The sequence below is a fragment of the Sciurus vulgaris genome (genome assembly GCF_902686455.1).
Source record: "Sciurus vulgaris genome assembly, chromosome: 17".
Lineage (NCBI taxonomy): Eukaryota > Metazoa > Chordata > Mammalia > Rodentia > Sciuridae > Sciurus > Sciurus vulgaris.
In genome coordinates this window covers 35,718,443-35,746,117 of record NC_136478.1, presented here as the reverse complement: position 1 = coordinate 35,746,117, position 27,675 = coordinate 35,718,443, and the positions used below count along the sequence as shown (strand labels likewise).

The 27,675-nt window shown below is 36.8% G+C and overlaps 1 protein-coding gene across 1 annotated transcript in view; it reads left to right on the top strand.

Moving 5' to 3' along the window:
- LONP2 (lon peptidase 2, peroxisomal) overlaps positions 1 to 27,675 on the top strand; it is a 117,226-nt gene continuing 89,551 nt past the window's right edge. The window contains exons 1-3 of the mRNA XM_079117630.1: positions 1 to 361; positions 8,029 to 8,263; positions 26,624 to 26,755. Of these exons, the coding sequence (XP_078973756.1) occupies positions 129 to 361; positions 8,029 to 8,263; positions 26,624 to 26,755 (600 nt within the window). The 5' untranslated portion in view covers positions 1 to 128. The remainder of the gene's footprint in view (positions 362 to 8,028; positions 8,264 to 26,623; positions 26,756 to 27,675) is intronic.

Here is a 27,675-nt window from a genome sequence, read left to right as displayed (position 1 = left end):
GGGGCCGGCCGTAGCGCAGGGCCGGAAGCGACGGCGCGCAGTCGGCGGGGTTGGGTGGCTGCAGCGCATAGCGCGCAGAGCTGTCTGTCGCGTCCTTCTGACAGCTCCCAGAGGGAACGGCTGTCGCCATGTCATCGGTGAGCCCCATCCAGATCCCCAGCCGCCTCCCGCTGCTGCTGACCCACGAAGGCGTGCTGCTGCCCGGCTCCACTATACGCACCAGCGTGGACACGGCCCGCAACCTGCAGCTGGTGCGGAGCCGCCTGCTCAAGGGCACGTCGCTGCAGAGTACCATTCTGGGTGTCATCCCCAACACACCCGACCCCGCCAGCGACACCCAGGACCTGCCGCCGCTGCACAGGTAGGCCGAGCAGCCTTGGCGGCAGCGGCGGACGGCGCGGCCTCGTCGCGGACCCGGGCCAGGGACAGGCTGGCCTCTGATCGCCTAGGCTCGACTCCGGGCGGCCTTCGCGGCTTGGTTCAGCCTCTTCAGCGCCCCCTTATGAAAAATGGGGCCGTTCAGTGACCGTTAGTGAGATAATTCATGAAGTAATGCCTGACACCTGTTGAAAACTCTACTATTAATTACCTGCCACTGTTGTGATTTGATTTGAAACCCTGTCGTCCCCTTCGGTCTCCGAAGCCAGTGCGCTTAACTTTCCAGGCCCCTCCTTTCTCCTTGGGTGTTCTCGCCCTTCTTTTTTCCCCCACTTCCCATACCCCTTCTCACCTCCCCACCACCTTTCTCCCTTCGTCCTCTCATTTTTGTCGTCTGAGACAGGTTTTCATTTTCTTAAACTGCATCACTCAGTCGTTAACTTTGGGTACTTTTCTTCTACACTTCATGCAATCCTTTCCTTCCTCTCCCAGGACTGTGTTTTTTTTTTTTTTTTTTTTTTTCCTTCTTAAAGGGCCTGGCCTGTTCACATTTTCCTTTATCTCTCTTTCTTGAACTTTATTAGCTTCTCACCATATATATATACACCATATCCCCAGCCCTTCTTGTTTTTTATTTTGAAACAGGGTCCCACTAAGTTGCTTAGGGCCTTGCTACATTCCTGAGGCTGGTTTTAAATTTACGATCCTCCTGCCTAGCCTCCTTGGGATTACAGGTGTGGGCCATAGCGCCTGGCTCTTCTCTCATATTTTAACATTTTCCTTAAGACCCAGGCTTACCACTAGATTGCCCTGCGCCATGGCCCTAGTTGTGTGACTGAGTGAAAGACTTAACCTATGTCTGTTTCTTCATCTGTAATTTGTAAACTAATAGCATCTGTCTCTTAGATTATGAATATTAGTTAAAACACATGTGTGTACTGCTTTTGTACCATGATAGATGGGTACCTATGGTGTCCAGTACTGTACAGTGCATGTGGCTAGAGATCACTTCGTCAGAGTTTGCCAGGACTGTCTGAATATTAGCACTCTAAATCTTGTTATAGGGAGCCTCTCAGTCCCAAGCAGATCAGGGTGGTCAGTCATCCTAAATGTGCTCTGAGTATTCATTACACACCAGATTTGAAGAATCTTAGCATGAAAATGTTTTGTTTATTAATAAATATTATATAGACTAAATGTTGGAATGGCAGTACTTTGACCATTGGGGGTTGGATTAAATGTTAATATTTTACCTATTTTTACTTCATACTGTGGCTTCTAAAATCACATATGTGTCATACATGTTTTTATTGGATGATGCTGGTATATAGTATACTTTGAACAAACTTCTTCAAACTCACCTCCCTGATTCCTACCTCCCTTTTTAACTGTACTTGAGGTGTTTTTCCAGTTTGGACATTCACCTTCCCTTGTTTGTTTCTTTGTTTGTTTGTTTGTTTTTTGGGGGGTACCAGGGATTGAACTCAGGGACACTCAACCACTGAGCCACATCTCCAGCCCTATTTTGTATTTTGTTTAAAGAGTTGCCTAGCACCTCACTGTTGCTAAGGCTGACTTTGAACTTGAGATCCTCCTGCCTCAGCCTCCTGAGCTGCTAGGATTATAAGTATATGCCACCATGCTCAGCACCTTCCCTTATATTTATCCTTATTTTCAAATTAAGTGTTCTTGACTGAATGGATGTTTTAGAGGTTTAAAATGTCTTATTTTTACCCCAAATCTTGGAACCGTGGATTGTTAAGAGGAAAGTCCATAGCTTTTTTTCAGATTCCCCAAGGAGATTGGTACCTCCTTAAAACAACAACAAAAACCAAAACAAAAAAAACCAAAAACCCTACAACAGCCCAATATTACTTCACATTGTAAAAGCCCTGCCTTTTGTCAACAATGAAAAATATTTGGCTCTATTTGATCTGCTTTGATTATTCCCAGATAGAATTCAAATAGAATTGGACATTTTTCAAGTTTCATTACTCCTTTAAAATTTTTTTTATTTTTCGATTAATTATCTTAGTTTTGTTTTGTTTTTCTTTTTGTTTTCTCTTTTGGTACCAGGATTAAACCCAGGGTTGCTTACCACCACGCCTCGTCCCCAGTTCTTTTTATTTATTTTTTAAGAGAGGGTCTTGTTAAGTTGCTGAGGCTGGCTTTGAACTTGTGATCTTGCCTCAGCCTCCCATGTTGCTGGGATTATAGGCATGTACCAACATGCCCACCTCAATACTCTGACAAAATGTATTTATTTTGGATGCGGGTTTCCCTATGTATGACCTCACTCCTTAAACCTATTTCTGCCATTTTCTTTTTTTTTTCCTTCTTTCTTTTTCTTTTTCTTTTTCTTTTTTTTGCCTTCTGTGCCCAGACACTTAGCTGCTTGTTGAGGCAAGAGTGCATATAATTAGATTTTTTTTTTTTTTTTATTTCTGCTACATATATATGTTGGTTACCCATGGATACACCAAATTTCACAAATGAAGTTAGTCATATTTTAGATTTGAGTGACTATTCAGTGATATTATTATGGCAGTTTTGGGGCATTTTTAAATTTCTTTTAGGTAAATCCTTCCCAAACAACACAAACTAGTTCTGTCTGGAAATAATTGGTGTTATTTAGATAATGTCAGCAGCTTGGGAGTCTGAAGCAGAATCACAAATTCCAGGTCAGGCCCAGTAACTTAGCCAGGCTCTAAGCAACTTAGTGAGACTCTTGTCTCAAAATAAAAAATAAAATAAAAAGGACTGGGGATGTGGCTCAGTGCTTGAGCACCCTTGGGTTCAATCTCCTGTCCAAAAAAAGAAAAAATTTAGATAATGTGTAATCTGATCCTTGATGTTTATATGTTGTTTTTGTTTTAAATGACTAGTAGTGTTAAAATTTAATCATTTAAGTTAGAAAACAGACAAAAATTAATCATTTAAATTTAAAAACAGACAATGAAAGGTATGTAGAATTTCAGCATTGTAAGAACCCACCAAACCATCTAGTTATCTTAGAAATATTATTTAATATTTGAAAAGTCTATGTAGAAAGATTACGCCATATTCCCTGGTCATACATTCCAAAGTCTTTTTTCTTCTGTGGTGCTGGGATTGAATCCAGGAGTGCTTTGCCATTGAATTACATGCCCTCCCCGCCGCCCACCTTTTTTTTTTGTTCTTTTCCAATCCCTTTTTGAATTTTTTAATTTTAAGACAGGGTCTTGCTAAATGGCCCAGGCTATCCTCAATCTTGCAATCCTCCTGCATCAGCCTCCCAAATTGCTAGGATTAAAGGCATGCATCACCATGTCCTGTGTCTTTTTTCTTTATTGTGACTTTCCAAAACTTTTAACTTAAAAAATAAAGCTTCATAGCATAAACCGAGTTATCTAGCATTAGTCTGTTTCTATACACACACACACACACACACACCTGTCCTTCCCAGTTACCTGTTTATCCAGATGGTACACTAGAGAAGAGGTGAAGGGCCCTGTTCCTGCCTCTTGTTTCCCTCACACCATCCAGGGCACTGACTTCAGTCATCAAGAAGCAGAAATAATTTGCTCCCTTGCGTTGCTTTCTACAGGATGTCACCTTCCCAGTGACGCTGCCTTTGCCATGTTGAGCCGCACAGTCCCCTTCTGCATGTTAGTATGAAGCCTGTTGCCTGACAGGCGCCTTTTTAAGGAAGAGCTTTGTATTTTCCCCGCAGGGCAGAACTTGGCACTGAACTTGGCTCCCATGCTACCTCAGGATGCCCTGCATTTCTTTACCTAACTGTATTTTTAGTGGCTCCTGAAGTACTCATTGTTTTCTTTGTGAAAATGGATAATAATTGAGCATTACCTGTATCCTTTCAGGCATTTCAAGATGGTCATTCACTCTTTTGACTTTACATTCTTCAGGTCCATGTTTTTGTTTCCTCATAATACTGATCCTTCAATCCTTGTTTGTTTGTTGGCTTTCTTAGTCCTCTGTGAGACCCTTAATCAGTTTCTTTGGTATTTGTCTAATATAATATAAATACTTTATATGTAGCAGATGCATGGTTCCATAATTAGAATTAATTCTTTATCCATACATTATTATTTTTCTATCTATTAGCATTCTTAGCCATTTAAGAAATATTATCTGATAATAATAATATTTTTAAATTGAACCTTTTATATTAGCAAGTATGCAATGGATAGTTCTACTTAGAATTTCCTAAATCTTCATTTATTTCTCTTAAGATCTATCTATAAGTGGCACTTCTCTAACTCAGAAGTAGGGTTTTAAAAAATGGTGAGAACCAAAAATCCTCCAGCAACATAAACCTCTTCTAGTTTTTAGAACTAGAAGGAATGTTCTAGTAGACTCTTATCTTCTAAGGCATTATTAGTAATGATCTTTTTCCAAAAATCATCAGTGGTTCAAAAAGATAAGTATAGTGTAACACCAAAGCAAAACTAATGTTTCAGTGACTCTTTCCCAGAAATGTACAACTTTTCTTTTGTTTCCAGAGCTTTGATAGAAGTGCTTTTCTTCATTAAGTGCTTTCTAGTATCTTAGCTTTTTGGAAGCTATGTTAATATTTATTTTTGTACTTATTGGTACAAGTTTGTATTATTCAATGTAGTAAGAAAAGGGTAAAATTTGTCATAAAGTCTAATTCAGGAACTCTGTTGCTATTAAATATCCTTGTAAATGCATAATTAACTTGTTTTTCTCATTTTAAAATCTCATGTTACTCATTTTTAATAAGGACCTAGACAGAGCAGCCTGCTTTGTAGCAGCAAAAATAATACTTATGGAAGCCCTTTGTAACTGCAAAGCACTCTAAATCTGTATGCTAGTGGTTTTCTTATCCCCAAAATGGATAGTTTTAGATGTGGATTCACATTGTCTCATATGAGCAGAACTGAATTAGCCTCGTTACAGAAAGTTCTTGGAAGATTCCAAGAAGAATGCAGGGCTTTAAAGTAAAATAAAAACAAAAAACATTATGGAGGAAGGAGGGACTGTATAGAGGGAAAAGAGGGGTGGGAGGGGTGGGGGGGAAGAAAAAAAATAACAGAATGAATCAAAAACTATTACCCTAGGTAAATGTATGATTACAAAAATGGTATGCCTCTACTTCATGTACAGAGAAACAAGATGTATCCCATTTGTTTACAATAAAAAGGAATTAAAAAAAAAAAAACAAAGCCACATGCTTGATATATAGCTTATATATTTACATGATCTCCTCATATTGGAAAACCACTTTTTTCCAGTAGTAGTTTTTAGATTTCCCCATCACTATAGTTGTGGTTTTTAAAATATTTTTGAAATTATTTAAATCTGTTTCCAAATTACACAAACCATATCCCTTTAGTCAGATTTTTATGAGGACTAAAATATTGTAATATTTTACACTCTGTGAAGGTACATTCCAGTTAGGAGTTTCAAAAATTCTTTGAACTATAGCAATATCAGCATGCTTAGGGTGTATGTAGCTTTATTGCAGAGCTACTACCTAAAGGGAAAGACACCACTCATTTGGATTTATAAATTTGGATCTGTTATCAGGTACAACCTGATCTGTTACCAAATATGACCTACACTGATCAGGTATGATAGAAATACTGTTTTTGGTCAGACCTGATAATGCATATATTATAATAAAAGAGCAAGAATATTTAGGTGACTAATTTGATATAAAGTCTCGTCTATCATAAAAGGAAATTACATTAATTGAATATTTTGTTGGCTTATAGTTTTATATATAGTTTTATATATAAAGCCTAGAGCCAAATAGACAGTATAACTTGTCTAAAATAACACTAACATGATCATTTTTCACTGTGCCTTTCACCAAAAGATACTGTTTCTAATTATGTGTAATTTCACAGGTCATATTTTTCTTTAAAAGGTGTATATTTTATTCAACTACACGTACTTTCAAGTAAAACCCAATTACATTTAAAACCTTTTTCTCACTAGGAAGAGAGGTATACAGTGTAAATCCAGCTTAATCTCATTTCAGTTTAGAACATCTTCCTTTCGCTATTAGCAAAAATATTTTATTAGCTTTGTAAGAAAACTATTTATTTACTTATTTTGTGGTACTGGGGATCAACCCAGGGTCTTGCACATAATAGGCAAGCACTCTATTTTGGAGCCACATCCCTAGCCCAGAAAACTTACTTTTCATGTCATTGTTTATCAGTGACATAGACCAAATAATAAAATTTATCTCCAAGGATTTGGCTCATCTCCCCCTTTCTGGTCTCTTATTGGTTCTACTTTGTAAACCCCTCGAGGCAGGGATTTGGTTTCTGGTTGCAGATGTATAGAAACATAACTGTGAACTCTTTCAGCTTATAGCAAACATTGCTGAATATCTGAATTGGTCTCTCATCAATTTAGTCATTGCTAACTTAGGCACTCTGAGTTGATTTTTAGAAAATGAGAATTAAAACCTATTGATTAGTCACTGAAAAAAAGTAGCAAAACACAAACAAATCAAAATAATATATGTCAAATCGTGTCAAGTTTTTTAAAGTCTGATTTTCTCCCTCTGTGTCCAGTTATCTTCCTAATTATTTGACTTAAGTTATTGTTAAAATCGGTTTTTACCCCTTTACATGTGACATGACTGCAAAAATGTTAAGGAGGAAGGGACAGTTTAAAATAAGCTGAGTGCCACAGGAAACCAAAATTATACAAAATGAATAATTTATAAGTATTTATTTAGGAGTGAGCAAATTCACTGAAGTGTTCATATACTATATGTGTATGTGACTAACAGATGAAGTATTTTAATATTATTTTCCCAGACCTATAATCACTTTGTTTCTTTTCTGAAATTGCCACCTTTCTTATGTGAGGAGAGAAAATATTTTAATTTGGGATTCAGAAGCATCTTCTGAATGTTTGTCTTTATTTTTTATATAATTTTGGCTTAGTTTGATACTTTCTGTGAATTAAGTTTACATATAACTTGGTCAGAGTTGTATGTTCTGATAAGGAGCTAAGACTTAAGTAAGACTTTTGCAGCTATTATTAGGTGAGGTGATTGCCTGTTAGAACTAGGTTAATACTTTTTTGAGATCTCAGTGTTCAGCTTTCCTCAATTCATGACATGGTGTGGTCTATAATATTTAGCCCCCACATTTAGAAATTTAGGACTAAGGACATATGTATTAATTCCCAGAGTGTGATAGTTTGTAATAAGATAGATGTGTAGAAATTCTATAGATTGATTATGTAAGATAATTGGACATCAAAACTGGTATTAGAACAGATATTTCTTACATTGGTTTATGCTGTTTATATTTAATTCTATTTAAAATGTTAATGTTTATTCTGGTATTCTAGTTAGCACTATTAGTTTAAGCTATATAATTGTCAACTACTCTTACTCTTAGATTTTTGTGCTTAAATAATACAGATGTGAGGGAATTCCTACATAATTTTTAGAAGTGGTGCCAATTGTAGTTTGTATGCTTTGCCCCAGAGCTTATGGTATTGACTTAATAGACCACATACTGGATGCTGAAATTCATTTGCACTTCTGATGTTCTTTTTATTTTTTAAATGAATTTCTCAGAAAATCTGACACTTTTGGAAGTGAGTTTCTGTTTTTCATAGTGAATATTTGTCATACTGATGTTTTGTGTTTTTCAGGATTGGAACAGCTGCACTGGCGGTTCAGGTTGTGGGCAGTAACTGGCCCAAGCCCCACTATACTTTGCTGATTACAGGCCTGTGCCGGTTCCAGATTGTCCAGGTCTTAAAAGAGAAGCCATATCCTGTTGCTGAAGTGGAACAGCTGGATCGGCTAGAGGAATTTCCCAATACCTGCAAAACCAGGGAGGAGCTAGGAGAACTGTCAGAACAGTTTTACAAATATGCAGTACAAGTAAGTGACTTTTATTATTTTCCTTAAAAACTTTTTTTCTTTTATTTCTTTTCTCTTTTAAGATATGATCAATCTATTAAATGCTGAAGTTTTAGGGCAGCATATTTTTAAATGATTTCATATTTTATATCCCAGTTTGCTTCTGTCTGGGGCAGAAAATCATTCCAAGACATTAGCAAATCCCTTCAAAAGTTTTTCTAAAATATGTCACTAGAGCTCTCTTTATAACTTTAGTATCTCTAAACCAGATAGTTATTAAACCTAAATATTTAATGCTAAAATACCACACAAAATATCCAGATATATCACTAAAATATCTAGGTACCAAATTATAAAAGTATTGCTTCAGAAGTATAAATCACACTGTCTTTCAGTAACTGGAAGATTAAACCTAAGGTGAACTGATTTCAAGTTTGGTTAAAACCTTGACTAACTAGCATGCTGAAAGGGAGGAATATATCAGGTATACATTAAATATTGGGTTCATTAATTCTAGATTTTTAAGTTTTTGTTTAACTTTAGGTAAAATAGAAACCTCTTATTCCAACACTTAATGAATTATATCATAAAATTACATTACAGAATATAGTCTTTTACTTTTCTATTGATAAAATCCATTGACTACAACTGGATCTAAGAGGACCAGGTAGTACCTAGATCTTGATTTTAAACACCCTTGATCACTGAAAAGTGTGTGGGGCAAGTCTTCCTAGCCTATGTTCTTTGTATCTAATGTGTCTTTTGATGTGACACCCTCCTAGCATGGTGAACAACAGAAAAATAAATTTGGAACTGTAATTTCTATGGGAGCTAAAAGAAACAATATATTCTGAAAAAAGAAACTTCAGTTTCAGAACCAGAATATGTGAATATATTATTTAAGAATTTAGAGAGAGGGAAATAGAACTTCTCTTTCTTTTCCCTGGTGAGGATTCCTGGATCTTTGTATTTCTGTTGGACGCAGCTTGGACATAGCTTTATAACTTTTTTCACCTTGCCTTAACTTCTCTCTACTTTGATCTACAGAAACTTTTTAAACATTTGTAAGAAGAGTAAGAAATTTTTAAGTACTTATATAAATGTTATTGACTTGGGATATCAATTTTATTATTTTTCTTTTTAGATATTAAGATGATTTATAATTATGCTTCTCTTTCATCCCTTTGAACATCCATTTCTATATCCTTTATCAGTACACTGCTTTATGTGCCTCCTAATTGATTACTTCCCATTTTCTTCTTTTTTTTAATTATTGGTGTATTATAATTATTTTATTTTTTGGTACTGGGTATTGAACCCAGAGTCTCTTAACCTCTGAGCCACATCCCAGTCCTTTTCAATATTTTATTTGGAGACAGGCTATTGCTGAGTTGCTTGGGGCCTCCAAGCTTTGAACTCTTGATCCTCCCGTCTCAGCCTCTCAAGCCACTGGGATTACAAGTAGGTGCTACCATGCCTGGCTATAATTTTATTTACTAGTTGAATTCATTGTGGTCTATTCATACATATGCATAGATTGGTCTACTTCATTTCCCCATACTTCCCTTTCCCTCCCATCCTCCTGATCCTCCTTTTTAACTCTACTGTTCTCTCTCCTATTTTCTTAAGGTTTATTTTCTATCCCCTTTCTCTTTAGCTTCTGCATATAACAGAAAACATACACTTTTTGAGCCTTGCTTCCCTCTCTAGCATGTTTTCCAGTTCTGTCCATTTTTCTGCAAATGACAATTTCATTCTTCTTTTTGGTTAAGTAAAACTCCATTGTTTATAGATACCATATTTTCTTTATCCATTCACATGTTGACAGACACCTAGATTGGTTGGATAACTTGGTTATTGTGCGACAAACGTGGGTGTGCATGTTTTGCTGTAGTATGCTGATTTTAATTCTTTTGGATAAATTCCAAGGAGTAGTATAGCTATATCATAAGGTGGTTCTATTCCTAGTCTTTTTTTCTTTATGTAATTTTATTTTATTTATGTGGTATTGAGGATCAAACTCAGTGCCTCTCTTGTGTTGGACAAGCACTCTACCATTGAGCCACACCCCATATCCCCATTCTTAGTCTTTTGAGGAACCTCTATATTGATATCCATGGTGGTTGTACTAATTTATAATCCCACTAACAGTGTGTAAGTGTTCCTTTTCCCTTGTATCCTCACCAGATTTATTACTTTTTGTGTTCTTAATGATTAATGATTAGCATTCTAACCAGATTAAGATGAAATCTCAGTGTAGTTTTGATTTGTATTTCCCTGATTGCTAAAGATGTTGAACATTTTTTCATATATATGTTGGATCATATCATCTGCAAATAGTGAAAATTTAACTTCTTCCATTGCTATTTGTATCCTTTTTATTTCCTTCTCTTGCCTAATTGCTCTGGCTACAATTTCAAGTACTGTATTGAATAAGCGTGAGGAAAGTAGTTGACATCCTTGTCTTGTTCCTGATTTTAAAGGAAATACTTTCAGTTTTTTCCCATTTGATACAATTTTACTTTTGGGTTTTTCATATAGAACCTTTATGATATCAGAGCAAATTCTTTCTATTCCTAATTTCTTTGTTGTTTTTGACATGAATGGGTGTTGTATTTTGTCAAAGGCTTTTTCTGCGTCTTTTGAGGTGATCATGTATTTTTGTCCTTTATTTTATTTGTTTATTTTTTTTAATGTGCTGAGGATGGAATCCAGTGCCTTACACATGCTAGGCAAGTGCTCTGCCACTGAGCTACAGACCCAACCTCTATTTTTGTCTTTGATTCTGATTATGTGATGAATTATATTTATTGATTTACATGTGTTGAACCATCCTTGTATCCCTGGGATGAAACCAACTTGGTCCTAATGTACAGTCTTCCTAATACATTTTTAAATATGAATTACTAATATTTTTTTAAAATATTCTTGCATCTGTGTTCATCAGAGTATTGGTCTGTAGTTTTCTTTCCATGTTATGTCCTTATCTGGTTTTGGTATCAAGGTATTACTAGCTTCATAGAATGAATTTGGGAGTGCCACCCCTTTCTGTTTCATGGAATAATAGGAGGAGCATTCACATTAGTTCTTCTTTAGAGGTCTAATAGAATTCAACTGGGAATTCATCTGGTTCTCATTGTTGTTTAGGTTTCCTAAATCTTCTTGGTTCAGTTTTGGTAGAAGCTTATCCATTTCTTCTAAATTTTCCAATTCATTTGAATATAAATTTTCAAAAAGTTGTGCTTAATGATCCTTTGGATTTCCATGATATCTGTGGTGATATCTCCTGTTTTACTTCTAATTTTATTAATTTTGGTCTTCTGTCTTTCTTTTCGTTAGTTCGGCTAAGGGTTTATCAGCCTTGTTTATTTTTTCAAGGAACCAACTCCTTGTTTCATTAATCCTTTGTATTATTTTTTAGTCTTTATTAATTTCACCACTGATCTTATTTTTTTTCTTTTATTGATTTTGGAACTGTTTTATTCTTTTTTTATTTTAATTTTTTATTGTAAACAAATGGAATACATGTTGTTTCTGTTTGTACGTGGAGTAACAGCATACCATTTGCGTAGTCATACATTTACATAAGGTAATGATGTTTGATTCATTCTGTTATTTTTTTCCTTCACCCCCACCCCTCCCACCTCTTTTCCCTCTATACAGTCCCTCCTTCCTCCATTCTTGCCCCCCTCCCACCCCCCATTATGTGTCATCATCTGCTTATCAGTGAGATCATTCACCTTTTGGATTTTTGAGATTGGCTTATCTCACTTAGCATGATATTCTCAAGTTTCATCCATTTGCCTGCAAATACCATAATTTTATTATTCGTTATAGCTGAGTAATATTCCACTGTATATATATACCACAGTTTTTTATCCATTCATCAATTAAAAGACATCTAGGTTGGTTCCACAGTCTGGGTATTGTGAATTGAGCTGCTGTGAACATTGATGTGGCTGTATCTCTGTAGTATGCTGATTTTAAGTCCTTTGGGTATAGGCCAAGGAGTGGGATAGCTGGGTCAAATGGTGGGTCCATTGCAAGTTTTCTAAGGAATCTCCACACTTCTTTCCAGAGTGGCTGCACTAATTTGCATCCCCATCATCAATGTATGAGTGTACCTTTTCCCCCACATCCTCTCCAACACCTATTGTTGCTTGTATTCTTGATAATCGCCGTTCTAATTGGGGTGAGATGGAATCTTAGTGTAGTTTTGATTTGCATTTCTCTTATTCCTAAAAATGGTGAACATTTTTTCATGTGTTTGTTGATTGCTTCCACATCTTCTTCTGTGAAGTGTCTGTTCATTTCCTTAGCCCATTTGTTGATTGAGTTATTTGTATTCTTGGTGTAGAGTTTTTTGAGTTCTTTATAGATTCTGGAAATTAGTGCTCTATCTGAAGTATGAGTGGCAAAGATATTCTCCCACTCTGTAGGCTCTCTCTTCGTATTGCTGATAGTTTCCTTTGCTGAGAGAAAGCTATTTAGTTTGAATCTATCCCAGTTGTTGATTCTTGCTTTTATTTCTTGTGCTATGGGAGTCCTGGTAAGGAAGTCTGATCCTAAGCCAACAAGGTGGAGATTTGGACCTACTTTTTCTTCTATAAGATGCAAGGTCTCTGGTCTGATTTCGAGGTTCTTGATCCGTTGTGAGTTGATTTTTGTGCAGCGTGAGAGATAGGGGTTTAGTTTCATTCTGTTGCATATGGATTTCCAGTTTTCCAAGCACCATTTGTTAAAGAGGCTACCTTTTCTCCATTGCATATTTTTGGCACTTTTGTCTAGTATGAGAAAATTGTATTTATTTGGGTTTATGTCTGTGTCCTCTATTCTGTACCATTGATCTACCTGTCTATTTTGGTGCCAATACCATTCCGTTTTTGTTACTATAGCTTTGTAGTATATTTGAAGTTCTGATATTGCGATACCCCCTGCATCATTCTTTCTGCTAAGGATTGTTTTAGCTCTTCTGGGTTTCTTATTCTTCCAGATGAATTTTATGATTGCTTGCTCTATTTCTTTAAGGTACATCATTGGGATTTTATTTGGAATTGCACTGAATCTGTATTGCACTTTTGGTAGTATGGCCATTTTGACAATATTAATTCTGCTTATCCAAGAACATGGGAGATCTTTCCATCTTCTAAGATCTTCCTCAATTTCTTTCTTCAGTGTTTTGTAGTTTTCATTGTAGAGATCTTTTACCTCTTTGGTTAGATTGATGCCCAAGTATTTTATTTTTTTTGAGGCTATTGAGTTGTTTTCCTCATTTCCCTTTCAGATGTTTCGTCACTTGCGTACAAAAATGCTTTAGATTTATGCATGTTGATTTTATAGCCTGCTATTTTGCTGAATTCATTGATGATGTCTAGAAGTTTTCTGGAGGAGTTTTTTGGATCCTCTAAACATAGAATCATGTCATCGGCATATAGCGACAGCTTAAGTTCCTCTTTTCCTATTTGTATCCCTTTAATTTCTTTGGTCTGCTTAATGGCTCTGGCTAGAGTTTCAAGGACAGTGTTGAATAGAAGTGGTGAAAGAGAACATCCCTGTCTTGTTCCTGTTTTTAAAGGAAATGGTTTCAGTTTTTCTCCATTAAGAATGATGTTGGCCATGGGCTTAGCATAAATAGCCTTTACAATGTTCAGGTATGTTCCTACTATCCCTATTTTTTCTAGTGTTTTGAGCGTGAAGGGGTGTTGTATTTTGTTGAACGCTTTTTCTGCGTCAGTTGAAATAACCATATGATTCTTATCCTTAAGTCTATTTTTTTTTATTTTATTGTAAACAAATGGGATACATGTTGCCTCTCTGTTTGTACATGGCGCAAAGGCATACCATTTGTGTAATCATAAATCCACATACAATAATGTTGTTTGATTCATTCTGTTATTTTTTCTCCTTCCCCCCACCCCTCCCACCCCTCTTTACCCTCTATACAGTACTTTCTTCCTCCATACTTGCCCCCCTCCCTAACCCTAACTCTAACCCTAACACTAACCCTTCCCTCCCCCCCATTATGTGTCATCCTCCACTTATTAGCGATATCATTCGTCCCTTGTCTTTTTGAGATTGGCTTATCTCACTTAGCATGATATTCTCCAATTTCATCCATTTGCCTGCAAATGCCATAATTTTGTCATTCTTTATGGCTGAGTAATATTCCATTGTGTATATATACCACAGTTTCTTTATCCACTCGTCAATTGAAGGGCATCTAGGTTGGTTCCATAGTCTGGCTATTGTGAATTGAGCAGCTATGAACATTGATGTGGCTGTATCTCTGTAGTATGCTGATTTTAGATCCTTTGGGTATAGGCCAAGGAGTGGGATAGCTGGGTCAAATGGAGGGTCCATTCCAAGTTTTCTAAGGAATCTCCACACTGCTTTCCAGAGTGGCTGCACTAATTTGCAGCCCCACCAGCAATGTATGAGTGTACCTTTCTCCCCACATCCTCGCCAACACTTGTTGCTTGTATTTTTGATAATCGCCATTCTAATTGGGGTGAGATGGAATCTTAGGGTGGTTTTGATTTGCATTTCTCTTATTACTAGAGATGTTGAACATTTTTTCATATGTTTCCTTAAGTCTATTGACATGATGGATTACGTTTATTGATTTACGGATGTTAAACCATCCTTGCATTCCAGGGATGAACCCCACTTGATTGTGGTGCACGATTTTCTTAATATGCTTTTGGATACGGTTTGCCAATATTTTGTTAAGGATCTTTGCATCTATATTCATCAAGGATATTGGTCTAAAATATTCTTTCCTTGATGTGTCTTTTCCTGGTTTGGGTATGAGGGTGATATTAACTTCATAGAATGAGGGTAGGGTACCCTCTTTTTCTATTTCCTGGAATACTTTAAGAAGTATTGGAATGAGATCTGCTTTGAAGGTCTTGTAGAACTCAGCTGAGAATCCGTCTGGTCCTGGGCTTTTCTTGGATGGTAGGTTTTTAATGGCTTCTTCTATTTCATTGCTTGATATTGATCTGTTTAAATTGTGTATGTCCTCCTGGTTCAGTTTGGGAGGAGCATATGTCTGTAGAAATTTGTCAATGTCTTCAGTAGATTCTATTTTGTTGGAATACAGATTTTCAAAGTAGCTTCTCATTATGTTCTGTATTTCAGTGGTGTCTGTCGTGATTTTTCCTTTTTCATCACGAATTTTAGTAATTTGAGTTTTCTCTCTCCTTCTCTTTGTTAGTGTGGCTAAGGGTTTGTCTATTTTGTTTACTTTCTCAAAGAACCAACTCTTTGTTTTGTCAATTTTTTGAATTGTTTCTTTTGTTTCAATTTCATTGATTTCAGCTCTGATTTTAATTATTTCCTGTCTTCTACTACTTTTGCTGTTATTCTGTTCTTCTTTTTCTAGGGCTTTGAGCTGTAATGTTAGGTCATTTAGTTGTTGACTTTTCATTCTTTTCTGGAATGTGCTCCATGCAATGAATTTTCCTCTTCCTACCGCTTTCATAGTGTCCCAGAGATTTTGATATGTTGTATCATCATTCTCATTGACCTCTAATAATTTTTTTATCTCCTCCCTGATGTTTTCTTTTATCCATGTTTCATTCAATAGCATATTATTTAGTCTCCAGGTGTTGGAGTAATTTCTGTTTTTTCTTTTGTCATTGATTTCTACTCTCAGTCCATTATGATCTGATAGAACACAAGGCAGTATCTCAATTTTTATGCATTTCCTAAGGGCTGCTTTGTGGCATAACATATGGTCTATTTTCGAGAAGGTTCCATGTGCTGCTGAGAAGACAGTGAATTCGCTCGTTGATGGAAGGAATATTCTATATATGTTTATTAAGTCTAGGTTATTGATTGTGTTATTGAGTTCTATGGTTTCTTTGTTTGTTTTTTGATTGGAAGATCTATCTAGTGGTGACAGCGGTGTGTTAAAGTCATCCAGAATTATTGTGTTGTGGTCTATTGTGTTGTGTGTTTGATTCTTGAAATTGAGAAGGATTTGTTTGATGTACAGGGATGCACCGTTGTTTGGAGCATAAATATTTACTATTGTTATGTTTTCCTGATTTATGATTCCCTTAAGCAGTATGAAATGTCCTTCTTTATCCCTTCTGAATAATTTGGCTTGAAGTCCACTTTATCTGATAGAAGGATGGAAACCCCTGCTTTTTTACTCGGTCCATGTGCATGGTAGGTTTTTTCCCATCCTTTCACCTTTAGTCTGTGGATGTCTTTTTCTATGAGATGAGTCTCTTGCAGGCAGCATATTGTTGGGTCTTTCTTTTTAATCCATTCTGCCAGTCTATGTCTTTTGATTGATGAGTTTAGGCCATTAACGTTTGGGTTATTATTCAGATATGATTTGTATTCCCAGTCATTTGGGCTTATTGTTGGTTTTTAAGTTGGCTTGGTTTCTCCTTTGAGTGGTTTTTCTCTAAGGTGTTCCTCCCTTTGCTGATCTACATTGTTGTTTTTCATTTCCTCCTCATGGAATATTTTGTTGAAAACATTCTGTAGCGCAGGCTTTCTATTTGTAAATTCTTTTAACTTTTGTTTATCATGGAAGGATTTTATTTTATCTTCAAATCTGAAGGTTAGTTTTGCTGGGTATAGGATTCTTGGTTGGCAACCATGTCTTTCAGAGCTTGAAATACGTTGTTCCAGGACCTTCTAGCTTTTAGAGTCTGGGTTGAGAAGTCAGCTCCCCCTATATGTACTCTGATGCTTTTCTCTCACTGCCTTCAAAATCCTATCTTTATTTTGAATGTTAGGCTTTTTCATTATAATGTGCCTTGGTGTGGATCTGTTGTGATTCTGTGCATTTGGTGTTCTGTAAGCCTCTTGTATTTGATTTTCCATTTCATTCTTCAGGTTTGGGAAATTTTGTGTTATTATTTTATTGAATAGATTGTTCATTCCTTTGGTTTGTATCTCTGTGCCTTCCTCAATCTCAATAATTCTTAAATTAGGTCTTTTCATGATGTCCCATAGTTCTTAGAGATTCTGTTCATGATTTCTTACCATCTTCTCTGTTTGGGCAACTTTATTTTCAAGATTAAATATTTTGTCTTCATTGTCTGAGGTTCTGTCTTCCGAGTGGTCTAGTCTGTTGGTGATGTTTTCCATTGAGTTTTTTATTTGGTTTATTGTCTCCTTCATTTCAAGGTTTTCTGTTTGGTTTTTTTTGAGAATCCCTATCTCTTTGTTGAAATGATCTTTTGCTTCCTGCAGGTGCTCTTTCAGCTTATTGGTATTATCATTCATTGCCTGCATTTGCTCTCTTATCTCATCCTTTGCTTTGCAAATCATCTTAATAATGTATAATCTGAAGTCCTTTTCTGACATTTCTTCTAACATACTGTAATTGGATTCTATTAATTTAGAATCTAGATTTGTTTGGATCATTTTCTTCCCTTGTTTTTTCATATTGTTCATGTATCTTCCCCTCTAGCAGTGCAGATCTGGGGTATTGCAGATTTCCCCCTATAGGCTTATAGTGGCCCTATAGGTTTCCAAAACCCTTTCTTTAAGGGGAGATCAATATTAGCAGTGCCCAATTCAGACACTATGCAGTCCTAGACCAAATAGCCCCTATGAGGACAATAACAAAATTGTCATAATAAACAGAATGAGTTAAAATATTATCTTCAATAAGACAAACAGATTTGCAATAAGGTCTGCAGTTTCTGATGGAGGACAAAGAGGATGCAGAGGGATGTAGAATGTGGCTGTTAATGGGATAAGAAAAGCATATACAGAAGTTCTAGATAATGGAAAGGGTGAGAGTGTAATCAAAAGAAATTGGATGTTAGCATGCAAAAAAGGGAGAAAGAGACTCTGAGGGAACCGGTAAACAAAAGGAAAAGAGAGCAAGAAAAGTAAAGAAATAAAAACTTAAATGTTTTTTATAAGGAGAAAAAAGAAAATCTACAGAATAATAGTCATATAGTAGCCTGATGCATGAGAGGTACCTGACAATGAGCTTCAAGCCTCCAGCAGGCGTCTTAGGATGGGATTTGCCCCACCTAAAGATCGGAGCTACGGCTTCCAGGATTATCCAAGATGGCCGCTCTGGCTTCAAAATGTGTTGGCAAACGGGGAGCTGCAGTTCAGGGTGTGGACATGGTCAGGCAGGGGTCCTGGAGGTCGGGTGTGTTTGGTGTGGTTGAGGGATCCTGGAGGCCGGGTGCAATCAGTCGGTCTGGGGTCCCAGTGATAGGGCTCACTCAGTTGGTCTGGGGGTCCTGACGGCAGGGAGTAGTCAGTCGATGTAAGGGCCCCAGAGGCAGAGAGTGATCGGTCAGGCTGAGGTATCCTGGAGATGGGGCTTAGTCAGTCCGGCCAGGGGTCCTATGGGGCCTGGCTGTTGTCTCAAAATGGCGGCAGCCACGTGTAATCAAACCTGCAGGTACTGTAACAGTGAACTTCCAGGCAACAGCAGGCAGGTGGTGCTCCACTGGCGGTGGGCGATCAGTTTGCTGACTGTTGTCGGACGATTGGGAGGTGAACCTTGTGCTTTGGGTGATGGATAGGTGTAAGGCAGGCGATGGACCGGCCAGAGGCAGGCAAATGGCGGATGAAAGGCACCTGGACAGTGAGCAATCTGCACTCAAAAAAGGCGTCGCTATGCTGGCAGACTGCAGGTCATCACAGCAGACAAATGGGGTAAACACCAGGGAATCAATAAGCAGCAAAAACTGCCTCACCAAGAAACAGAGAAACTGGTGTTACGGAGCGACAAGGAACGCAGCCTCCCTCTAGTCCGCCATCTTGGATCCTCCTGTTTTATTCTCATTTTTCTAGGATCTTGAGATACATCATCAGGTAGTTTATTTGGGATTTTTCTGTTTTTTTTTTTTTTTTTTTAATGTTGGCACTTAGAGCTGAAAACTTTCCTCACAAAACCACCTTCACAGTGTAAGGAAAAATGCAGCTCAGCTCGGGACCCGCGGTAGCTCCAGCCCCTCTGACGGATCTGGCACTCCGTACACCCGGTCTCAGTTGTGGCTCAACAGTAGCTCCCAGAAATCCACACCTCACATAAGAGACTTTATTATGCAGACGACTAGCGCATCCGCTCCGGGGTTGGAAAAGAAGGGAAAGAGAAAGATGGCATGGACGCTTCTCCCAGATATTGGAATCTCCCGGGCTGGAACCAATAGCGGAGGAGAATACTTGCAAGCTGACTGATGAACCAATAGCTAGCTAGCATGTTCAGACTGAGAAGCTAGGATGTAACGTGCGAAGCAGGATATGGCTGTAGCGTAGGCCAGAAATTCCTGCAATGTAAGGTGTGGGCAGAGCAACTTTCAGACTGGCGGGAGATTGGCTTTGTATTACACAGAATGTCCCAGAGATTCTGATATGTTGTATCTTTATTCTTGTTTGATTATAGGATTTTTTTTTATTGTTTCTTCTGTTTAGTTATACATGACAGAAGAAAGCATTTTGATCCACAAATGGAGTAAAACTTTTCACTTATTGTACAGGATGTAGAGACATACCATTTGTCTAATCATACATGTACATAGGGTAATGATGTTTGTCTCATTCCACCATCTTTCCTTCTCCCTGCCCCCTCCCCTTCCTTCATTTCCCTCTGCACAATCCATTGTTCCTCCATTCTTCCTTTACCCCATCCCACACCTGTTATATATCAGCATCCACTTACCAGAGAAAACATTCAGCCTTTGTTTTTTGGGGATTGGCTTATTTCACTTAGTATAATATTCTCCAACTCCATCCATTTGCCTGCAAATGCCATAATTTTATTATTCTTTATGGCTTAGTAGTAGTCCATTTTGTATATATTCCACAGGTTTTTTTAATCCATTCATCTGTTGAAGGGCATCTAGTTTGGTTTCACAAACTAGTTATTGTGAATTGAGCTACTATAAACATTGATGTGGCTGCATCACTGTAGTATTCTGATTTTAAGTCCTTTGGGTATAAACCAAGGAGTGGGATAGCTGGGTCAAATGATGGGTTCATTCCAAGTTTTCTGAGGTGATTCTAGGAATTTTTAAACTTCTCCCTTTATTTCCTTTGTGACCCATTCATCATTCAAAAGGCTATTGTTCTGTCTCCATGTGTTTAATTTCTGTGGTTTTTCTTGCTGTTAATTTCTAATTTCCATTATGATCTGATAAGATGCAAGGGGTTCTTTTGATTTTTTTTGCATTTGCTAAGACGATCTATTTTGGAAAAAGTTACGTGAGTATCTGAGAAGGTAGTGAATTTGGCTATAGTTGGATGAAATATTCTATTGGATGTCTGTAAGGTCCTTTGGTTTATCATATTTTTTATGTGCAAAGAGTATATACCGGTTTTATGTCTGAATAAACTATCTAATGGTGAGAGATATTTTGAAAGCACCTGTATTGGGGCTTGTCATATCAAGTAGTGATTTTTTTTTCTTCCTGTAATTAGGTGCACTGACGTTTGAGGCATAAATATTTACTATAAGTATACCTTCTAGTTGAATTTTTCCCTTTACCAGTATGAAGTGACCTTCTTTGTCTCTTCTGAATAATTTTAACTTGAAGTTTGCTTAGTTGGATATAAGACCAGCTACTCCTTCTTGCTTTTGGTCTCTCTATTTGCACTGAATATCTTTTTCTATCCTTTTACTTTCAGCCTGTGACTGTCTTTCTTGCTTGTAAGATAAGTCTCTTGCAAACAACATTTAGTTGCATTTTTTTTGTGGGGGGCGGGTTGGGGAGGTACCAGGGATTGAACCCCAAGGTGCTTAACTACTGAGCCATATCCCCAGCCCTGTTTATTTTTTATTTTGAGACAAGGTCTTGCTAAGTTGCTTAGGGCCTTGCTAAGTTGGTGAGGCTGTCTTTGAATTTGTGATCCTCCTGCCTCAGTCTCCTGAGCTGCTTCTATTACAGGCATGTGCCTCCATGCTTGGCTGGGTCTTATGGATTGCTCTGCCAATCCATGTTGTTTAATTGGAGAGCTGAGACCATTTACATTGAGTGTTACTATAGAGAGACTTATTACTTCCTGCCATTTTGATTTATTTCTAATGTTTAATTCAGTTCTAATTCTCATTTGCTTAGCTACTTTTCTAATGTGATTTTTCCATTGAGTGCTGAAGTTTGTTTTTAACTTTTGTGTATAGTATTTCTTCAAGTATTTTCTGTAGTTCTGGCTTAGTAGTCATGACTTTTATTATATTCTTATCTTAAGAGACTTTATTTCTTCAATTCTGAAGGGTAGCTTTGCTGGATATAGCAATCTTGGTTGATAAGGGTTTTTTTGTTTTGTTTTTTTGTTTTTGTTTTTCCTATCAGGACTTGTAATACATTCTTCCAAACCCTACTGACTTTTACAGTCTATTATGAGAAATTCTGATTGACTTACCTCTAAATGTTACTTGATGTTTTCCTTGTTCTAGGTTAGGTATTTTTTCCATACTTTTTTATTGGTGCATTATAGTTGTACTTATGTACAGTGGGGTTTATTGTTACATATTAGTATATACACACAATATAACTATATTTTAATTATAATGTGTAGTGGAGAGATTCTTTTTTAATCTTATCTAATTGGGGTTATGAATGTTTCCTGTATCTGGGTGTTCATAATATTCCCAAGGTTTAGAGATTTTTCTGAAATTATTTTACTGAAGAGGTTATCCAGACCCTTAGGTGGGTCTTGGATCCTTCTTGAGTTTCAGTAATTCTTAGGTTTGGTCTCTTAATGTTGTCCCAGATTTCTTGCATATTCTGATCTTATTTCCTTATTTTCCTTTCTTTATTGCTGACTGAGTTTTCAAGTTAATATACACTTTGTCTTCAGTACCTGAAATAATGTCTTCTATGTGATCTAATATATTGGTGGAACTGTTAACGAAATTTTTTATTTGATTTATTGAGTCTTTCATTTCCAGGATTTCTGTTTGGTTCTTTTTCAGAATATCTGTTTATTGAAATACTCCTTCAGTTTCTGTATTTTCTTAGTTCATTCCTTAGATGTTTTAGTTCATTGATCATTTTAACCATCAGCTTTTTAAATTCTTTGTGATTTCATCCACCTCAGTGTCTGGATTCAGTGATTAGGGATTATAGATTTTTGGAGGTGTCTTTTTGGCCTGCTCATTCATGTTATCTGAGTCCTGTTTTTATATATCTGTTGAGATGGATTCCTCTTCCTTTATGTTAGGGTTCTTTAGTGAGTAGTTATTTTGTAATAATAATCCCTGGACTGGGGATATATCTTAACTTCAGCACATCCGATCAGTGTAACTAAAGTGTTAATTTCAACCACCAGTACCTCTTTAAAAGGAAAGAACAACCGCTAGTAGCAGTAGTCATTTAAGAGTAAACCGTATATCAACATATACTATACAAGCTATTATTACTGCTCACTACAACTTTATTGACAAAAGAGGAATGTGGGTAAGATATTGATTTAGAACAGGCAGAGAAGATTAAGCATTAATGATAGTGTATTAAATTGCATTGGAAGAAGGAATAAGAAAGTTTAAAAAAAAAAAAACAACAAAAAGATGAAAACAGAGAAAAGAAAAAAGGGTAGGGAAAGGCAGGGAGTCAGAAGTTAAAATGAATATAAAGGACAAAGGAGAGGGCAAGGGAATAAGATGGAAAGAAGGAAAGAGATATCCAGAAAGGATCCAGTTGACAAAATACAAAATATGGGGAGACACTAGGAATCAAGTAGTTGATGCCATATTTGTCCTATAGGAATTCTTTTTTTTTTTTTTTTTTTTCCGTCTCTCTCTCTCTCACTGAGATTTTTGAAATGGAGGTCTTTCTTTCTAGGATTTTGATTTTAGAATCTCCTAAGAGGAAGCTTCTGAGGGGCAGGTATTCTGGTGCTTGTTCTCAACTCTGACCCAGTGGAACTTGTTAGGGGAGTCTTTATGCTGATCTCCACCCTTTTCTTTCCTGTCTGCTTTGTCGTTATCTGTTCCAAGAGCCTAGGTGTGTGTGCTGGGGGAAAGTGTGTGGGATGCATCAGCCTACCCGCAATCCCTTCTGGGCTTGAGGGAGGGGGTCACCACCCTCTCTCTGACCCTGATTAGTCTCAGTCCCCTCCTACCCCTGCACCCTCTCCTGTCTATCATGCTACTTCTTCCAGAGCTCAGACCAGCAATTTCAAATTTACATGCCCTTTGCTTTTCTCTCCTCTGCATGGCTGGAGCTGTAGTGGTCCTGAGTTTTTCGTCGGTGTTGTAGTCTCTCCTCTGTGCCCAGACTGAGTTGCAGCATAGGCACTCAGTGAAGAGTAGAGCCTAAGTGGCTCATTGGTCATGGGTATTCAGACACAGTTGTACCAAGGAACCAGTCCAAAAAGAAAAGAAAGAAGAAGGAAAAGGGAAAAAATAGAATTCAATACAAAAGTGAAGGCCAACTACAGGGATTTTGGTTCACAATTTGATGAGGCGGAATAGTTTTTTTAAATTGTTGTGGCTTCCCCCTTTTAACCATCTCCACTGGATTGGAGGGAATCTCCATGTAGGTTCATCTATTTCTGTGCTTATTTTCTGTTCAGAATGTGACTGCTGGACATTGGCATCTGCTTTTCTTAAACTTGGTAGGAGAAATTCTTTCATCTCTTTGGAAGGGAGTTTCCCCTCCCCCACTTGAACCACCACTCAGCAGACCCTTTGTCATGTGTTGCTTTCATTAATTCTTTCTATTCTAGAAACTGATATTTTTGGTTTTCACCTGTTTGCTAGCTCTGGTGAAGACTGGCCTGCCTACTAGCATTTTCCCAGTGTTCCTATCTCTGTTTGCAGCTGTAGAATAGCTATTTTAATTCACTCTTGGGGCGCCCCCACCATATTATGGATTTCTCTGATCCACTGTCTTCGAGCTCCCTCAATTTTCTTCCATTTTAGTGTATCCTGCTCACTGATCCTTTTTTTCTTTTTTTCTTCAAAACAGAAGAAACAAACAAAAGCAGAAACAGTTTGGAGTATGCCTTTTCCTTGAGTAAGACTTTAATGGCCATTGGTTGAAGTTTAAATTTCTTAGTATAATGTTAAGGCCCTTTTCAATTTGTTTTAGGCCAATCTATCTTGCCGTAACTCTAGTTACTCTATTGAGTTCCATAGTTCTAGCCACACTCAATATCCAAGAGCCTTACATCCTATTATTTCATGTTTCTGTGATTATACCTTTTGTTCTCTGCTGTGAGTTCTCCTGATTTATGCTTTCCCAACACCTTTAGGCTACTAGTGTTCCTTTCTCTGTGCCTTCTCAGTCCATTATACATATCTTTTAATATAATGCTTTTCATATTATATTGAAATTTATCTTACGGATGTTTGTTTGCCTTACCAAACTTGAATTCACCACTTCTTTGACTATCTTATTCTAAGAAGCTTTAACTGTCCTATTCTGAATAGTATATTATATCTGGCAAATAATTTCTACTCAGTAAGAATTAGGAAATGGGTTTAAACTGTTTTATTTTCTTAGAATGAATTCCTAGGAACACAGGTCTTCAGACTTTATTATCTACTTTTTCTACCTAAACATTTTCATCATAATTATACTTTCATTACTTTGATTCTAGGCAAGTAATGAATAAGTCTCTAAATTACAGTGTTTTTAAGGCTGTTTGATTACTACCAGACTATGAAATCTTACTAGAGTTGACTAAGTGAGAATTTGGTTCCTTATTTGTGAATTAGTCAGTATGAACCAAGTTTTGCTATGTTAATTCCAAAATTTCAGTCACATAGCATAAGGTGTGTTTCTTCCTTAAGCTTCATGCTTAAAACTAGTAGACGTGGCGATCCACCTGTTGGAGTCGCTTAGGGACCGTGGTGGGTTAGACATTCATCTCAAAACATGCTTCCCTTATTGCTGATGCAGAAAAAGGAAATGTGTCTAATTCCTGGTTGGCTTGTAATGCTTCTTCCCAGAAGGAATTTTTGTATCCCACACATATTTTCAAGGATCTACCTGAGACTCATAGCCATATCTATATTTAAAAGAAATGAGAAAGAATCCTATGGGTACCCAGAAAAGAAGGGGAATCTTTATCAATATCACTAATAGATATCACAGTTATGAAACCTTATCTTGAGTTTAATTTAAGGTTATATAGTGGAAGGTTTTTTTTTCCCCCTAAAAATCATTCAGTCAGTGATCATATTCGAGTTTATCCAGATGTTATGTTAAAAATCATTATGGCAGCCAGGAATGGTGGTGCATGCCTATAATCCCAACGGCTCCAGTGGCTGATAAAGGAAGATCAAGAGTTCAAAGCTAGCCTCAGCAACAGCGAGGCACTAAGCAACTCAGTGAGATCCTGTCTCTAAATAAAATACAAAATAGGGCTGGGAATGTGGCTCGGTGGTCGAGTGCCTCTGAGTTCCATCCCTGGTACTCCTCTCCCCTCAAAAAAAAATCATTATGGCTGGTATATATACATAATAGAGTTTTATTCAACCATATAGAAAAATGAAATTATGGCATTTGCAGGAAAATGGATGGAACTAGAGACCATCATGTTAAATGAAATAAGTCAAACTCAGAAGATAAAGGGTATGCTTTTTTCTCATATGTGGAAGCTAGAGAGAGAAAAGGAAAACAAATTTGGGGGTGGATTGCCTAAAAATCAAAGGGAGATCAGTGGAGGAAAGGAACCAAGGGGTGGGAGGGAAGGAAGGGGACAGTGCTGGGGAGTGATATTGGCCAAATTATACTGTTATATTATGTGCATGCACAAATATGTAGCAAAAAATCCCACCATTCTATCCAACTGTAGTGCACCAGTAAAAAATGTGGAGGTTCAAAGGCCAACCTGAACAACTTAGTGAGACCCTGTCTCAAAATAAAAAGGGCTGGGGATATAAATCAGTGGTAAAGCACTCCTGGATTTAATCCCCAGTACCAAACAAACCAACCAACAAAAAATAAAGGTCACTATGGCTGCAACTTACTTTTAGATGTTTAGTAATAATAATTGTGTGTGAGTGTGTGCAGAGAGAAAGCAAATGTTACAAAATGCTAAGAATTGATAAATCTTGGCGAAGGCTATACAGGAGTTCATTATACCATTTTTGCAATTTTGTTATAAATTTGAATTATCTCCAAAATGAAGTTAAAAATAAAATTATAGCACAAATTTACAGAGTCCCTTTTAAACATTAATATTAAGCTTCTTCCCAGAAGGAACTTTTGTACCCCCTTGCTTTTGAGCCATTTGTGCTTTTCATTGTGATTGTCATTTTGAAAGTAGTTCATCGTTTCTCTGAGGTCTGTGAAATGCCTGCCCTATGTTAATCAGTAATCTTTTCACAGAGAGAGACTGAGGACTAAACATTAAACTTTTATGGGAGTCTGATTTTTTAAAAATTCACAAATAATGCCAGGTTTCATTTAAAAACTTCTTTTCTCTCCCTTCTAGTTGGTTGAAATGTTGGATATGTCTGTCCCCGCAGTTGCTAAATTGAGACGTCTTTTAGATAGTCTTCCAAGGGAAGCTTTGCCTGACATTCTCACTTCAATTATCCGAACAAGCAACAAAGAGAAACTCCAGGTATGGTGTTCCCTTCTTGAATGCCAGGTTACTATGTTACTTTTCATTGGCATCTAGATTGCCAGTAGTTAAATTTTTATCTGTAGGAAGGAGATACTGGTGACTCAAGGAAGTAGTTAAAATGCTTTTATATTTAAACTGACTTTCAAAAGTAATTGTTTTATATATTTAAACAATTGTACAAAGTATGGAAGAAGTTGATTGGAGCAAAGAATCATCAAAAAAGTAAATATTTATTATAAATATGTAAAAATGCCTTGCCACATTATTTTCTAAATATGTGGAATCTTTCTCACATTTAATAAAGCAGGTCTACATCTTGATGTTTCTTATATAAATCACTCCTAGGATGCATTATCTCTGATATTCAGTTACTATTTCTTTAAAATGAAATGTTTTAAAGATATTCAAAAAATAATTGTGTAGAATCCTATATTTGCATGATTTAAGCCCCAAACTATAAAACTCTTGTTTTTCTTAGCACTTTTTACTGTATTTAAAGTATTTTTAATTGTGTTTAGAGTATTTTTTTACTATATTTTAGAATATTGTTACTGTTTTTTTTTTTTTTTAAATAGTCCGTTTTATTAAATCTTCCTGGAACACATATTAGTTTTTATTGAAAACTCTTTCTTATTTTATTAACTTTCTTAAATACATAAATGCAACAATTGTAATAGTAAGTACAACTAATAAAAACTGATTGGCTATAGACACAGAATTTAGTTTGCAGGAAAGTGCAGGATTGCTAGGGAGTCACCTGACTGTGGGAATTAGTAAGTATGTTGTTCTGAGGGACTGGAGAATGGCCACTACTCCAACAGATCATTGTGAATTTGATTAAGAATGCAGTATTCCCTTGTGTGTAAAAATTTAATATTTTGAACCTGGAATTTTTTGATTCCCAAGTATTTTATTTT